The following is a 16,098-nucleotide window of genomic DNA, read 5'->3' on the forward strand; positions in this document are numbered from 1 at the left end:
GAGTAAAATAAGAGAGAGAGAATAAAGTAGAGATAAAGATGTTTTCAAATGGGTCATCTTAATTGGGACAAACTAAAAAGGAAAGTGGGTCATTTTTAATGTGACGGAAGGAGTACTTAATAAATGGATGTTTGAGTAAAAATGTAAAATCTATTTATCATTTAGTATAATAAAACTAAATCAAGACTCCTGATTGTAGATGGATTTAAATAATAACTATTTATGAGAATGATAAAATATTTTCGTCCCTTCGACCATATGAATTGTTTTTTCAAAGGAAATATTTGTGAGTATGATAAAATATTTGAAAACATTATCTATGAATGAATTATGATAATCATTTATGGAATGCTATGGAGTCTTTCACGACACTGCAATTCAGTTTGTTATTGATATTCTCTCACAATTTATATATGTCCAAGTCAATGAATTTTATTAAGCTCAACTGATAATGAAAACTGATTGAATTAGTACAATAATTTTCATTGGACATTAATTAACTACACAACTACCGAAATAACTGAGTGCATTTTTGTGAAATGAAAATTAGGTGAAATTAAATCAAAGTAAGTTGCAAGTAATGAGAAGAAATTTGCATTAACAATTTTCGAAAGCAAAATACTCAACAACCACATTTGCCTGTGGTCGTACTCTAAGTCTCTAACGATACTCACAATTTAATTAATTTCCAAGGCAAAATACCCAAATTATGTTACCAAGAACACACACATAGTAGTAAATATAATACAAATATTTATTTACTCGCATATACAGATTGATTACAGTTTAGCTGTATTACCATAAATTTATTAGTGCACTTAAAAAATTTTAATACTCCGTATTACAAATTAATGCATTCATAGCCTAATGCAGTACTCCTATTTAGTAATGATATTGATTGAGAAATTGAAAAACAAAAAAAAATTAAGATGCCTTAAATTTAGTTTTTATGATAAAATTTTACTTTATTTGGTTGTCGTAACTACAAAATTCATACAAGCATTTATTTCTAGAGGAATAAAGTGTAGATTACTAATTTTAACCCTTTTTTATTTACTTACATATTAAATGAAAAAAAATGAATTACATAAGTTTTTAAATCATTAACATGGCTTATAAATTTAATTCGATTTATGTATAATGAAAAAGTTTGCTTCAACTTAACGTCATGCTCTTCTCTCTCTCTTGTCTCCTCCCATCCTCCAACAGCAGCTCACTGCCGATTCTGCTCGCCGCCGCTTCGATTTCCATCTCCATTTCCTCCACATTCTCACCAATTCTACCTCATTCGGATCAATTTCAGTTTTAACTTTCAAGCAACTCTTCGCCTATCCGATTTCCACTTCAATTCCTCCTACATTCTCATCAATTTTCACCAAATTTTAATCAATTTTTGGTTATCTCTTCGCCTCTCCGATTTCCAGTTCAATTCAATTCATCCAACGTTCTCATCAATTGTCCCCAATTTGATTCAATTTTGAGTTAATTCTTCCCCTCCACAGTGATGGAGCGGAAGCAAGGTTTTTTCGCGGCTTTGAAGGAGGAAATGGCGCGGGGACTGTCTCCATCGCGGTCCAGGAGGGGGCGGAGCCAGTCGCCGTCGCGGTCGGGATTAATGCGTCGGAGGAGGGGAAGCAGCGTCGCGCCTCCGGAAATGTATGTGTCGAGATCGAGTAGTGTGAGGCCTGGGGCGGAGGCTCTGTCGCCGCTGAGGGAGGGTCCGGATGATTCGGGTGATCCGAGGGCTGATAGCTGGGCGAATTGGCTCTGTAGGGCTCCGACGCTTTCCAATTCCGGGTCGGGCTGCTCGAAGTCCGATCTGCGCCTGCTCCTCGGTGTGCTTGGCGCCCCGCTGGCGCCGGTGCACGTTAGCAACAACGAACCTCTGCCGCACCTCTCTATTAAAGATACTCCTATTGTTAGTTTCCTCTCCCTGTTTTTTTTTAAATTGAACATTTTTTTGTTGTTTTCAGGGTTTTCTTTTCCTGCATTTCGGTGTGTCAATTTTTACTCGGCATTTTGTGTGGAAATTGACTATGTCGTTGTTGATTTGTGGAGGAAAAAGATAAAATAGAATGAAACCCTTTTCCCTTTTTTGAGCAGTTTTGTTCATGCTGAAATTACTTGATTGCGATTTTCCTTTGCTCTGTTTATACACTCCATTATAGGGAGTACTATCTATTTTAATTGTTTTCTTCTGTATCTTTGTGGGTTTTTTTCCGATTTACTTTAATATAATATTTCGTGGATGACACTTGAATGATTTTTATGACACTGTAAAATTGTTTCTTATTTTATTTTTATTTTTATATAGATAGTTTGGATTCTTGGATATTATAGAAATATAGAAATGACATTGTTGAATAGAGACATGAAATGTGTTTAAAATATCGAGAGTCATCTGCGGATTGGAACTGTTGACCATATCTTTTTGGTTGGTAGACAGTCACTGTGCTCATAAATTCTTGAAAATTATGAGGATGAAAAATGATAAATAGATCATGATGCACATGGTGGTCCTTTCTTGTTGATTTCTTTATTTTTCTACTTGATTAAAATACAAAAATGAAAATTTATTTGGATGCAGGAAAGTTCCTCAGCTCAGTACATTCTGCAGCAATATCTGGCAGCATCTGGGGGCCAGAAGGTTCAAAACTGTATACGGAATGCCTACGCAATGGGGAAGGTCAAGATGCTGGCATCCGATATCGAGACCGCAAGCAAGGTGATCAAGACTCGGAATTCCTCCAAAGCAGTGGAGTCTGGGGGTTTTGTCCTCTGGCAAATGAATCCCGATATGTGGTATGTAGAGCTCGCTCTTGGTGGCAGCAAGATTCACGCTGGTTGCAACGGCAAGCTCGTCTGGAGGCATACTCCGTGGCTTGGTGCACATTTAGCCAAAGGGCCTGTCCGGCCTCTTCGCCGTGCCCTACAGGTTGATAGATTGCTATATTTTACTTTGGAAGCAATGTAGCATCTCTTTATTGCTCATTGATTCATGTTGGTTTGGTTTTTACTTGCAGGGCCTTGATCCGGGTACGACGGCCAACATGTTTGTGAACGCGAGGTGCACAGGGGAGAAGAAGATCAACGGGGAGGATTGCTTCATTCTCAAGCTCTGTGCTGATCCTCACACACTGAAATCAAGAAGCGAAGGGCCTGCGGAGATCATAAGGCACGTGCTGTTCGGCTACTTCAGCCAGAAAACGGGACTCCTCGTGCATCTGGAGGACTCTCACTTGACCCGGATACAGACCAATGGGGGCGATGCTGTGTACTGGGAGACTACCATAAATTCAGTTCTTGATGACTACCGGCCTGTCGAGGGCGTGATGGTAGCCCACTCTGGCCGGTCCGTGGTGACCCTTTTTAGGTTTGGTGAAACCGCAATGAGCCACACCAAGACTAGGATGGAGGAGGTGTGGACGATTGAGGAAGTAGCGTTTAACGTTCCTGGCCTCTCTGGTGACTGCTTCATTCCACCTGCTGAGCTTAAGCTCGCCTCCATTGGGGAATCGTGTGAGCTCCCTCAACAAGGGAGGGCGAAGAACGCTGCAGCAGCAACCGCATACAGGGCCAAGGTTGCCGTGCACCCGAGTCTCAGGTAGCTGTTTCTTCTTTTCGCAAAAGCTTTAAGGATAGTTTTCCTTGGTACAGACTACAGACTGACGAATTGAAGTAGCAATGAAGGGCCTTCCTCGAATTCAGAAGGGGATTTTTACAGTTTATGCTATGAATCTGTATATAGAGTCATAAATGAGTGTTTTTTCACTCTTTCTTCTCAATTTCTCAAGAGTTCAGTTGTGGGCTGTTTTTTTTTCAGCGGAATGTGCTGTTGCAAGTTGGGTTAATTTGCGATGTAATATCAAGAATTGTGTCTCTGTTCATCATCTTGTAGTGGTAGATATATAATTAATACTTTGTTTAATAATCTCTATATTGTTATGTTTATGTGATGTGGGAAAATGAATTTCTAATAATGAGTCTTTGAAATTCATTATGACTTGTGTTATGGCTTAAGCGTGTGTCTAATTATGATTGGCAATATCACAAGTGTTTACATGGAAGAAAATATAGCAAAAGACGAAGATACTTCAAGGCCACCACTAAATCTCGGGCCCTTCACCCTGTTTATTGATTGTTTGATACCGTAGAAATCATTCAATTTATGGAATACAAAACATAATACTAAGAGAATTCGAAAGTAAATTATTTGATAAGTACTAACAAACAATTTACTCTCACTGTACATGAAAGATTATCAGTCTTATGCTTGAAATACATCAGAAAAACATGAAGATGATATCAGAGAAAAATTTTCAGTAGTAGCATGTTTATTAAGAAGACCCTAAAGCGAACGTCGTTACAGTGTAAGCTGTAGTTACCTTATCCGTAGAGCTCTGGCTAGTGGTAGAATCACCGGTGTGAGTTGGTGGACAACTTTATTTTTTGTCCATAGCCCAATTTTATTTGTCCACAGCCACAAAAAAAAGTGTCCGCAGCAATAGTGGACACTTTATGGTGGACAAATTTCACTTTATTTTTTTTTTGTATATTTTAATTCAATTACAATTAAAATTATCGGATTAAAAATAATTAGAGAAAAACGGCTAGTGCAATAAAATTAAAATTGAAAACTAAATTTTCGTCGGATTAAAGTGAGGGGAAAATTACAACGAAAATTTGATCTACGGAAAATCACACATGTTCTTCAGGCTACGCCGCCTCCCCTACGTGCCCAGACCTCTTCAATCAAATCGACCTGGAGTTGGTCATGTGCTGTGCTCCTGCGTATATCAGCAAAACGTTGGATCAGATATTCATTACTACGTGGTACACCCATCTGTATCGGCGCGGAGGCAACGCCATGACTTGTACTTGCACCATCTTTCGGCGCCCAACGTTCTGCAGCAAATCCTTCATCTTCTATTATCATGTTGTGCAATATGATACATGCTACCATAATATTCGCGACATCATCTTCGTGCCAAACTCGTGTCGGGCAGCGTAGATTGGCCCATCGTGCTTGGAGCACACCAAAAGCTCGCTCAACATCTTTTCTAGCGGCCTCTTGTTTTCGCGCAAAATATTGTCTCTTCGCTCCAGCCGGTTGGCGAAGTGTCTTGACGAATACGGGCCAACGAGGGTATATTCCATCTGCCAAATAGTATCCCCTGCGATACTGCGTGCCATTTGCTACAAAACTGATCTCTGGACCCTCTCCCCGGCACTCATCATTGAAGATAGGCGACGACTGCAGAACGTTGATGTCGTTGTTCGAACCTGCAACACCGAAATACGCATGCCAGATCCGCAAACGGTAGTCAGCAACGGCTTCGAGGATCATCGACGGATGTTTCTGCTTGAAACCGGTAGTGACCTGGCCTTTCCACGCCACCGGGCAGTTTCTGTTTGATGTCGTTGTGCCGTGAACAAGTTGAGTCGCTACACGAGTAATCCAAGCAAAGAGCATTGGAGAGCTCTTGTAAGAGTTTTGAGATATCTAAAACATACTCAAAATCATGGGCTACACTTTTCGAGATACCCCCCGGTACTTGAAGGGTACTGTGATGCGAATTGGATATCCGACAATAAGGACTCACTTTCAACAAGTGGATACGTCTTTACTATTGGGGGTGGTGCTGTCTCGTGGAAATCCATGAAACAGACATGTATAGCCCGTTCAACTATGGAATCAGAATTCATAGCTTTAGATAAAGCTGGGGAAGAAGCCGAATGGCTTAAGAACTTCCTTGAGGATATTCCAGGTTGGTGTAAGCCAGTGCCTCCAGTGTTGATTCACTGTGATAGCCAAGCCGCTATCGGGAGGGCAAATAATTGATTATATAATGGTAAGTCTCGACATATTCGTCGACGACATAATACTGTAAGACTTTTGATCACAACAGGCGTGATTACAATTGACTATGTGAAGTCAATAGATAATCTAGCGGATCCGCTAACCAAAGGGTTAAACCGTGATCAGACGAATAAGTTGCTAGAGGGAATGGGTTTGAAATCCACAAACTAAAGAATTGTCATAGTGGTAACCCAACCATGATGACTGGAGATCCCAAGAACTTGGTTCAATGGAAAAACTAAGCTATGAGAGTTCGTGAGAAACACTCATCTACATCTATTCCCTAAAGAGCAATAGAGTGTTTGAAAACTTGCCTTGTGCTGAGGATAAGTCTATGACTTTTAATGATTCCTAAGGATCTCAAGGAGATTAAGTTCTCAAAGAGACCGAGTAGGGCAAGATACTCGAGCAGGAATCACCTATGTAAGTGTGAAGTGTGGCCGCTTCAAATTACACACTTATGAATCCAAAGTGGTGTCCAAGGCCGCAAAGGACACAAAACGTGAGAACGGATGAGGTTGAGGTGTTTAAGTGTCAACACCATTGTCTCGGTGCACGCCGTGGGGGACTAGTTCAAAGCATCGCGCTACTAGGCCGCCTATGTATCCGATGGCGTTGAATATGGAAGGTTCAAAGCTAAAAGCTATCTATCCTTATACTTATATACCTCTCGAGGGTTGAGCTTGTGTCTGCATGCATTTGCATTTGGCTATTTCCACTCATGTGGGGGATTGTTGGAATCTATGCCCGGTTAATGAACTTTGACCAATTATAATTTCAACGAGACATTTAATTTTGTGAAATTAAATGATATAGCATCGATCTACGTTCGGAGTAGATGACCGTAGTATATTCATTTTCTCAAATCTGATTCCCGGTGAGTGAGAAATAAGGGATAAAAGTTGTGCAAAATTGCAAACTTAATGAGCTATGAGAGAAGCTTAGGGAATAATTAAGAGAGTTAATTATCCCACATTGGAAGTTACAACCTTATTAAACTAGTACTCCCTCCGTCCCAAATAATTCGTCCCAGTTCCCTTTTTACACTCATTTTGCAAAAATAATAATAAATAGTTAAAGTGGAGAAAAAGTAAAGTAAAAGAGAGAATAATGTAGAGAATAGTCTTATCTATATTATTGTTTCTCTTATTTTACTTTCTCTCAACTTTACCTATTTATTATTATTTTTGCAAAACGAGTGTAAAAAATGAACTGGGACGAATTATCTGGGACGGAGGGAGTATTTAATAAGAAGGATTATTACATAAAATAATTATAGTGGACCAAGATGGGCTGTAGAGCCCACACGCGCGCGCCGCCGCCCGCCCCGCCGCGAGCCTCGAGCCCGTGCCCTTGTCCTTGGACTTGGATCTTGGCAATTGGTCTTTGGGCTAGTGGGTCTAGGGTCTAATTCTTTTTTTAGACCACCACCGTTTCCACGTCAGCGAGCCAAGCGGGATGACACCTCGTCAGTATGACGCTGTAAGCCAGCGTGGCTGACACGTGACAGTCCACGTCATGACTGAATCTAGAAGCGTCTAGATTCAACCTCTCTAGCTCTGAGCGTGTAACGCCCGAACGTTACAGCTCGTAACCGACGACCGTTACGGTCTGACATTGATGACGGCCATCAAGGCTGCGTTGACCCCTACAGTGGACTGGGCCTATAAATAGGCTAGTCATTCTAGCATTCTACACACCAGAAACTAGAATCCACACTCTGCATCATACACTCTCTCCTCTCTCTGCATTGTTCTTCTGTCGAAGCTCTGCCCTCTCCTCCATCCAGTTCGCCGGAGCTCTGTTGATAGCGGTGCTGCTTCACCAGAGACGCAGTCATTTTATCTTTGAGGACGAAACGACAATCCGAAGAGCACTACCGGGGCGTATCTTGTCTTGCAGAAAGAGGCCTCCTCGACTCGGCTAAATTCCTTTTACGATTTATTTGTTTCGAAATTTCCGTTGTAATTTCGATTCAGTTAGTTCATTTGTATTCCTTCTTTTGGGTTGTATTACGCCCGGCTTATATCTTGTAAATCCAGAAACCAACAAAGAAATCACAGTTCCACGAAATGAAAGAGCACTATATAGTATATAGTGCTCAATGATATTCACGACAACAAGGGAAACACGAGATAGCTATGCCCTACAGTATTTATCAATGCCTTAAAAACTAGTAATAGCATAGTTCCAAATATAGATCATTACTTAAAAGGTCCTTAGCATTGTGAGAGTTGTACACATGGAAAACAAGAAATGCTCAAGAACATGGATACAGTCATACTACAAAATAATTTTGTAAAATAAGATCCATGTAAAGATCAAGTACCATTTCGTACGAGCAGAGACCTTGAGCGCCATAGGCTGAGGTTCGAGGCAAGGCCCCTCGAGAGCAACCTTGTGCAGCCCATAGAGCTGCATCCGAATATCACCCCCCATCTCACCAAATGATCAACTAAATGATCATCCTCTCTCCCCTTACTCCACACTCCACATAGTTCACAGCTTCTGCAAAGCTCTTCTCCAACTCACTCCTCTCCACTCCCTCCCAATCATCATCACTCTCACATCTCACTTTCTTCCCCTCATTCCCTTCTCTCTCATGAATCACCATATCATCACCCACACATTTCACAACATTCTCACCATCCCTATCACCTCCAAATCCCTCTGTTTCAAGCAGCATTTCAATTTTCTCGCAACCTTCAACATTGGCATCATATTCATCCAATTCTCTCTCATCACAACATTCTTCCTCACTCTCTCTCACTCCAGAATCTACATCACCCCCAAATTGATCAACCATTTCATCCTTAGCAATAACCTCCTCAACATCATCCAACAACACAAGATTTTCCGACCCCTCATAACGATCAACCCTCTTGATCACAGTCTCATCCACAAACTTCACTATTTTTTCTCCTTTCGGCTTTCCCTCTACTGACCACCTCTAAACCTCTCTCCAAGATCACACCTTTTTCTGCTATACCTTCACTAGCAACAGAATCAACATCAGGGCTTGTGTTAGAAATGACAAAAGTTATAATCTTTGCAACAAGATAAGATAACAAAAGAGCTAAAAAAGCAGTAAAAATCAGTTCTTGCAAAAACTCCATGATCAATCTCTCTCTCTCTCTCTCTCAATTATGTAGTATGACAAATAATGACAATATATGCATGTTTTGTATCGCTATACATATACACTATAGCCATCCAATTTATAATAGTTACTCGTAAAATATTGATTAAACTAATAATAAATACAAAATGTAATAATTGTGTTTACTTAAAGGATGGTAGAAGGGATTTGGTGAATACAAGTTTGAAACCAAGCTATATACATGGAAAATAATGGGGATAGGGGGAGCAACCATAGGTTAGAACTTAATCGCCTATCAAAGATAATTTTCCATATTCATGAAATTAATTTATCATTTTTTTCAATAAATACACATTTTTAACATTTTATTGTAATTCACCAAAAATTGGTGTATAGCAAATAAAAAATAATTACAAGATGTAGGAAGTAGGATGGATTTAAGTTAATTTATGATATATTCATGATAAATTAATTGAAAAGAAAGTATTGCGTCAGCAGTCAGCACGTTGATTTGTGGCTCACGCGTATTGCACTGTAACTTTTCTTCCCCAAATCACTTACCTTTCTCTCATTCAATTAGGGTTTCCAATTACCAGAATTTCGTGCTTCTCCGCGCAGGCTTCAAGAGAGTAGGGAGAAAGGATGGGAGGTGGCAATGCCCAGAAAACCAAAATGGCTCGGGAAAAGAATCAGGAAAAAATGAAAGGCGCAAAGGGTATATTTTCCATTTATTTCCCCAATTTCTGTTTCGTTGATATGTATTGTTTGATCGGAAGGGGTGATTAGGTGGATGTACTGAAACTTCCGTCTGTGGTTTAGGTTCAGGAAGTCAACTTGACGCCAACAAGAAGGCCATGAGCATTCAGGTTCCTCTCTCTTCATGTTTTGTGTTGTTTTCTTTTGTTTATCTCCACCTATAAGTTTAAATCCCCAATTTCCAGATTTTTCTAATACAGTTTTGAACTTGGGTTGCTTTGGGGTTATTGGCTGTTTTGTTTTGTTCTTCCCCTTTCGGTTTTGCTCAGCATCTAAACTTGGTTTAATATTATGAAAGCATGTGATTCAAACTGACTGTTGTTACTTTCATTCTGATTATCAAGAGGAAATGTTAGAAGGTTGGGAGAGATAAAAGTATTGTAAATTTGTGATTTTGATCAATGATAGAGATGTGATTTGAAGGAGATGAAGTGGTGATTTCACTGCTTCTGGGGAGGGGTTTTATTCAGAACATACAGTAACAAACATGCGTTTTGTCAACATCACTCCTGATTTTCTATTTAAGATTAATAGTCTACGTGGCTGTTCAGTTTGTTAGACAAAATAATCACGAGATATAGTCTAGGATTGAGTTATGATATTTTAATTGGAAGGGGTGGCTATGACTAATTATGTATTATCCACTTAGGCTTGAGTTATGAGATTCAATCTCATGAACCAAACACAATACATATTTAATCCCGAGATATAATCTTGCAAACCGAATAGCCCCTACATAGATTGAATTTGGTGTTTAGCAAGATGGGATAAAACATGGCACATATTAAAGCCCTTGATCATCTCTACAGTTTGAGATAACTTTCTTGATTCATATCTTGTTGAAAGGGTTATGCTTGAAGAATCCATATGTTGAAAAAATTACAGGATCCTGAATAGTAATAGAAGGATTCAGTGTTATGTGCATTTGGAATGGAGCTGCTTTTCATCACATAGCTTTTACTTAGACTTGGTGATGATGGAGTTAACACGATTGTCTGTGATCTGTGTTTCCCATTAATAATGTGAATACTAATAAGTGTGCTCTTCACCAGTCTTGACTACTTATCTAGGGAACGCATCCTTCTCTCTTGAGTAATACTTTGTTAATACTTAATAAACAGTCATCAGCGAGCTGTGCATGTGGAACTTTGCTTGCGGAAATGAATTAAATTTTTAGGTTTCAATGTGAAGTATGTTTGTCAGTCAGATATTATAATTAATATCAGTCAGATATTATAATTAATATCAGTCAGATATCAATCAGATATCTGATGTAGTTAGTTGAATAAGTACGAATCATGAAAGTCACTTTGTCTTGAAAATTTATGCTTGTGATAATTTCTTCTTTGATCACGTAGAAGACTTTTAGGGATTCATTGAAATATGTAAATATCTCAAACAAATGATTGAAAATCAGGAAAGAAAAAGAACAAGCATTACTTTTACCATGTGAAATGGCATGTACTTGAAAATGAGCAGCTCATCGCGCATACTTATTGTCCATCTTTGGTGTACGGATAGTGTTGTGTCCTATTATGCTTTATTCTGTAAGCTTGTATTGTGTCGCAACCGTCTTTTCTAAACTGTTGCGGTTCAAATCTTGTTCGCAGTGCAAGGTTTGCATGCAAACGTTTATCTGCACGACGTCGGAGGTTAAATGCAAGGAGCATGCTGAAGCAAAGCATCCGAAAGCTGACCTCTTCACTTGTTTTCCCCACCTCAAGAAATGATGCAAAACTTATTAATTTTATCACCAAAGATGGGTTTTGGTACCCTTTTATGTTCTGTCAATGTGTTTTGTATGAAGCTATTTGGGTGTTGGTTCTGAGATTACTGTACTGACTGAGTGGCTTGAAACTTTATATGGTATTGGTATATGTTCAATCATCTCATCTCTCAACTTTCCCTGCTGATTTCTTTAATATATAGATATTTATCATGGGAGTTTTGAAATTTTGATTATACTCTCAACTTCCAACTACAAAAAATTTCAAGAAGTGATATACAGGAAAATTTCTCAAAACGCAATTATTTTTATTTGCTGAACCACTGCACTAACTATGTTCGTTAGTACACAATTTTTTAGCTTAGTAGTATCAAAATGGTTTTTATATTCCTTCATGTATGGTACACAAACTTAGACTAAGTCAATTGAGTCGTTCTATTTCCAAGGTCTCATTTCATTTTAGAATAGAAAGAGCTTTTAATTGTATAAGTTTAAGTTTTCTGATAATTAATATACTGCTCATCTTTTCCTTAATGCTCGTACCCAATAAATATAGGTAATTTTAGTTAATCAGCCTAAAAATGACACTTGTAATAAAAAATGGACTATATCCCATCTGAAACATGGATATATAGAACCATCTGAAACATTTGTAAGGGTCAAAAAGAGATCAGTATCAACCTATCATGCTTGAAACTTGACACAAATTACCTCAATCTGCAAAAACTACAAATCCACACATCACAAGATAAATTCGTCGATAGTGAAATGTTTACACTGTAGCAGGTCTCTGTCTATCATATTCTACGTTGAGTTTTCTAGGGAGAGGGTGGAAGGCATATTAAACAGGTAGACAGACTAGGGGAAAGGAAGATCAGCTGGACGCACAATCAAGTAGCGAGTCAGACACGTTTAGGAAGAACGTAAGGCACGTGCTCTTCTTCACATATATTCTGCACCATAAAACACTACTTATCAGAAATATGCTCGCTTTCATATAGACATGAAGTTGGTTATTAATCTGCGAACAGTAGAGATCGAAAACAATTGGGTGCAGATTCATACTAATGGAGACAGGCAATATAGAAAAAACACACTGCTAAGGCTGCAATGAAGAGCTTCAGATTCAACATGGGGATTCCAATTGTGATGCTTATGAGACAGAGAGATAGAAGGGTAACAACAACGTAATGCAGTGGGATTCAGTTTTCTTGAAGGTGGATGTTAAATAGCTTACCTGCAAGTCGGGATTCAGTGCTTCAGAGACCGCAAGCGTATAGCAACCAGGAGCAAATTTTCCTGAACAAGTTGGAACAGATACATGTTGATTGAGACGATCAGAGTCCAAACTTTTTATCTTCAATAATAACAACAGAATACTAGACAGGTATATTTAAAACACACTGTAGAACAATTGAAGGGATGTGGCACAGCTCTGTAGCGCACTTGTTTTGGATTAAAATAGCACAGGTTCAAATCCCGCCTTCCCTACCTATTACTGACCCTTTGAGCAATAACAAGGAATCAACCGAAATGGGTTTAAAATGGTGTTTTGCGATATCGTTCATGCATATGGAACTATAGCATATAGGCATGTAAAATGAAAATGGATTCACTTTTTTTAAAGAATCGTTTCATGTAAGGAAGTGTATATTCAGAATATTATCTGTGAGTCAGTATGTTATCTGCAGTCAAAGTCTAAAAATCTACGAAAAATGAATCTTGGATGAAAGAACTGAACTCAGAAAATTTCACATGTTCTCAAACAATGAAAACACCTTTTGTCTATTGACAATTAAGTGATTATCAAATAATACAGCTGTCTACACAGAGATAATCCTTCAAGCAAGTTTACTAGAACTGCGTCATCATCTGCACAGTTTTATTACTGCCACATTATTTAAGTTATTAATTATTGATAACCTTGTGTTTATCTTGGTTACCCAAGACTTCTAACAATGTAAATATTTGTATAATTCAAAGCATGCCACTGGCCAGTTCAAATAACTACAGAAGCTGCATGCGGGTAGATAGTCAAGCATAGACACATTAACATATTTTGTCTACTAATCTATACAACTGAAATCAGATGAAAGCCCTGCCTAAAGAAAACCAGAGCAGTTTTTTTATTCCCTTATGAGCCTTATCTAATTTCATATTGAAGCCAGCATTAGCAATATAGAGAAAGGGCTGCAACCTTAAGAGATGCGAACAGGAAACACGGCATATACCTGCCCTTGAATTGCAGTTTTGGGATAATGTTTCTGGAAATGCTCCTAAGGGCTAAAAACAATAACGGTGCTCAACTAATAGGTAAAAATAAATTCTCGAACATAAAAAATCAATATACTACTCCCTCCGTCCACGAATAAGAGTCCCGTTTTTCCATTTTGGTCCGTCCACGAATAAGAGTCCCAGTTCATAATTACCATAAATGGTGAAGAGACCCCACATTCCACTAACTAATTCCACTCACATATCATTAAAACTAATATATACAAGTGGGACCCTTATTCCACTAACTTTCTTCCACCCAGTTTTCTTAACATTTCTTAATACCCGCGCCATTTAAAAATGGGACTTAATCGTGGACGGAGGGAGTATTATATAGTAGATCGTGCAGGGTGTAGCAAAAACATGAAAATCTCAAGCACGAAAAATGACTGGACAAGGAAATATTATCAGTCAGAAAAGGACCTTTTATTTCCAAATATAAAGCACACATTTCATGTCATAAGAATGATAAGATTCATAGTTTTACATATTTAGAAGTCAGAATGATCATCATTTTCATTCATGACAGGGACACAATGAACTAGCAATGTTGAAAGGGAGCAGTAACAATTAAAGAAGCATACCAATACGGAGCCAACGCGCGGCCCAACTTCTAGTCGGGTCCATGACAGAGATTAACCTGTACCCAGTCAAAATTAATACTACTAGATTTAGAAACGAGGTTGTAATTTGAGTGAGGCTATTGTTTTGAGGCAAAGAGTTAGAGTAAGAACCCTGTGAAATTGGGGGTTGTGCAGTCAACAACTCTTTCATGATCGTCTTCCATCTGAAAGAAGGGGCAGTTCTCACACCCAGATTCCCTAAACTGCATATCTCATATTAATAGCAATTAATCAACAGAAAGAGTAAAAGGAGTGATTGCATTTGGAGGTTAAGCCAACCTGGTCATAGGTCTTGACAAGCCGGCAGCGAAGGCAGGCTCTCAGCTCATGCCCAAAGCTCGTTGGTATTTGCGCAACGGCTACTGCTCCTCCTCCTCCCTGATTAACCATAATTTCCCTAAACAGAGAATTATTTTTTAGTAATATTGTGAGTTTGTAAGATTGGAGTATAAAGAGAAAATCACAGTTTCCCTGCATTTATTCGAAACCTAGCTAATTCGTCATATACATGCTCGAATCTAATTTCAATAGAAATTGTAAAATACAATCTTTTTCTTCTGAATTCGTCGAACACTTGATGGGAATTAACCATAATTTCCCTTCGTTAACTCTAAACATGGCATCAGACCATCTCCAACAGATACGCAAAACCAAATTTGCGCCAAATCCAAACCCAAAAACATAAATTTGAAAAGAGAAAGAAGGAAATTTACCAGGAAAAATGAACTGCAGCGGCGAAGAAGATGGCAGCGCGTTAGAATTGTTTGGGTTGTGGTCGGATGCACTTGTTTCAAATTATTCAATCAATGGGTTTGAGCTAATGAATTTAATTAACCTCACTTATATAATTACATATGTACTTAACAAAAAAATAATTAAAAAAAACACAGAGCATAATACATAAACCTACAAATTAAAAAACACATTTCAAATAGGAGTACTAAAAATAAAATTACAAGTGACTAAATAAAAACCTAATCTAATAATCCGGTAAATCTCCTCTAATATCATTGAAGTCCGAAGAATATGTTCTAACTGCATAGTCATTTGTTTGATCTTCTTGTTGAGCTTTTTTCCGTAAAATGCGTTCTTTTTCAGCCTGAAAAATGCACGACTTTGGGGATCGGTTATGGAGCTCAAATTCATAGATAATATTTTATTTTCTTCCTTCATTTGCTTGAGTTTGATGCTCGCCTTTTGATTTTCCAAGAATAGATTCATTTGCGAGTTTGCTTTTTCCATGCCATCCCTTAGAAGCTCATTTTGTTTTTCTAGAGCCATGATCACAGATGTCGTATCTTCAAATATTTTTGTCTTCTGTTTTGCTTTCTTTACTCGTTTGGACTTTGATGAAGAGGAACCATCACGGGCTTGTGCGTCATCATCATTATCAAAACACATAGGAAATGAAGATAAAGCTAGTAAGGCTTGTGAATTATGAGTCTGACTTTCTGAATCAGAAGATTGAATTTCATGTGATGGTTGTCTAGAGCTCTCTGCACAATCTTGAAATTTTTCAAAATTTTTTATCACTTCCCAAACATGAGAAAATTTCCAATCCAATTTTGAATTTGGATCATCCTTGAGTGTTTGTGCAGCTTCTTTCATCTACAAGAAGTTATAATGAATAAATAACTCAGAAAAAAAGAAAAATATACATTAAAATATGATTAAGTACTCACTATGTCTACGTATGAAGCTCCATTTTGATTTCTTGCTTCAGCTGCTTGAATACATTCACGGAATTTCTTTGTTGCTT

The 16,098-nt window shown here is 38.3% G+C and overlaps 3 protein-coding genes and 1 pseudogene across 4 annotated transcripts; 2 read left to right on the top strand and 2 right to left on the bottom strand.

Moving 5' to 3' along the window:
• The first annotated feature begins 1,143 nt into the window (after positions 1-1,143).
• LOC148927372 (uncharacterized) lies at positions 1,144-3,931 on the top strand. The gene is made up of 3 exons (XM_089057689.1): positions 1,144-1,918; positions 2,588-2,935; positions 3,024-3,931. The coding sequence occupies exons 1-3, from the start codon at positions 1,505-1,507 to the stop codon at positions 3,606-3,608; spliced, it is 1,347 nt and encodes a 448-aa protein (XP_088913815.1). The 5' UTR covers positions 1,144-1,504; the 3' UTR covers positions 3,609-3,931.
• Positions 3,932-5,324: 1,393 nt separating this feature from the next.
• LOC125194759 (acyl-CoA-binding domain-containing protein 3-like) lies at positions 5,325-8,976 on the bottom strand (annotated as a pseudogene).
• Positions 8,977-9,437: 461 nt separating this feature from the next.
• Positions 9,438-11,603, top strand: LOC125192575 (uncharacterized protein At2g23090-like). 2 transcript variants are annotated; one of them, XM_048090190.2, is made up of 4 exons: positions 9,438-9,494; positions 9,579-9,675; positions 9,780-9,826; positions 11,327-11,603. In XM_048090190.2, the coding sequence occupies exons 2-4, from the start codon at positions 9,603-9,605 to the stop codon at positions 11,444-11,446; spliced, it is 240 nt and encodes a 79-aa protein (XP_047946147.1). In that variant the 5' UTR covers positions 9,438-9,494; positions 9,579-9,602; the 3' UTR covers positions 11,447-11,603. The 2 variants fall into 2 exon arrangements, with proteins under 2 accessions (XP_047946147.1, XP_047946146.1); XM_048090189.2 differs by lacking the exon at positions 9,438-9,494 and having other exon boundaries at positions 9,504-9,675.
• Positions 11,604-12,160: 557 nt separating this feature from the next.
• LOC125192113 (transcription elongation factor SPT4 homolog 2-like) lies at positions 12,161-15,195 on the bottom strand. Its single transcript, XM_048089569.2, has 6 exons — positions 15,053-15,195; positions 14,619-14,736; positions 14,451-14,542; positions 14,301-14,356; positions 12,680-12,741; positions 12,161-12,395 (listed from the first exon to the last, which is right to left on the bottom strand). Exons 2-6 carry the CDS (start codon positions 14,727-14,729, stop codon positions 12,345-12,347), a joined length of 372 nt encoding a protein of 123 aa, XP_047945526.1. The 5' UTR covers positions 14,730-14,736; positions 15,053-15,195; the 3' UTR covers positions 12,161-12,344.
• Positions 15,196-16,098: the final 903 nt, after the last annotated feature.

This window comes from Salvia hispanica, chromosome 4, assembly GCF_029641045.1.
Source record: "Salvia hispanica isolate PSC_SH4W2 chromosome 4, Shi_PSC_v1, whole genome shotgun sequence".
Lineage (NCBI taxonomy): Eukaryota > Viridiplantae > Streptophyta > Magnoliopsida > Lamiales > Lamiaceae > Salvia > Salvia hispanica.

Excerpts from the sequence above, each read along its gene's own strand:
- LOC125192113 (XM_048089569.2), bottom strand. The coding sequence starts at position 14,729 with ATGGTTAATCAGGGAGGAGGAGGAGCAGTAGCCGTTGCGCAAATACCA. Across the intron at positions 14,357-14,450 it reads ACAACCCCCAATTTCACAGG|GTTAATCTCTGTCATGGACC; the intron begins GTTCTTACTCTA and ends GACTGGGTACAG. Across the intron at positions 12,396-12,679 it reads CACTGAATCCCGACTTGCAG|AATATATGTGAAGAAGAGCA; the intron begins GTAAGCTATTTA and ends TTTATGGTGCAG.
- LOC148927372 (XM_089057689.1), top strand. The coding sequence starts at position 1,505 with ATGGAGCGGAAGCAAGGTTTTTTCGCGGCTTTGAAGGAGGAAATGGCG. Across the intron at positions 1,919-2,587 it reads CTATTAAAGATACTCCTATT|GAAAGTTCCTCAGCTCAGTA; the intron begins GTTAGTTTCCTC and ends ATTTGGATGCAG. Across the intron at positions 2,936-3,023 it reads CTCTTCGCCGTGCCCTACAG|GGCCTTGATCCGGGTACGAC; the intron begins GTTGATAGATTG and ends TTTTACTTGCAG.
- LOC125192575 (XM_048090190.2), top strand. The coding sequence starts at position 9,603 with ATGGGAGGTGGCAATGCCCAGAAAACCAAAATGGCTCGGGAAAAGAAT. Across the intron at positions 9,676-9,779 it reads AAAAATGAAAGGCGCAAAGG|GTTCAGGAAGTCAACTTGAC; the intron begins GTATATTTTCCA and ends TCTGTGGTTTAG. Across the intron at positions 9,827-11,326 it reads AGAAGGCCATGAGCATTCAG|TGCAAGGTTTGCATGCAAAC; the intron begins GTTCCTCTCTCT and ends TCTTGTTCGCAG.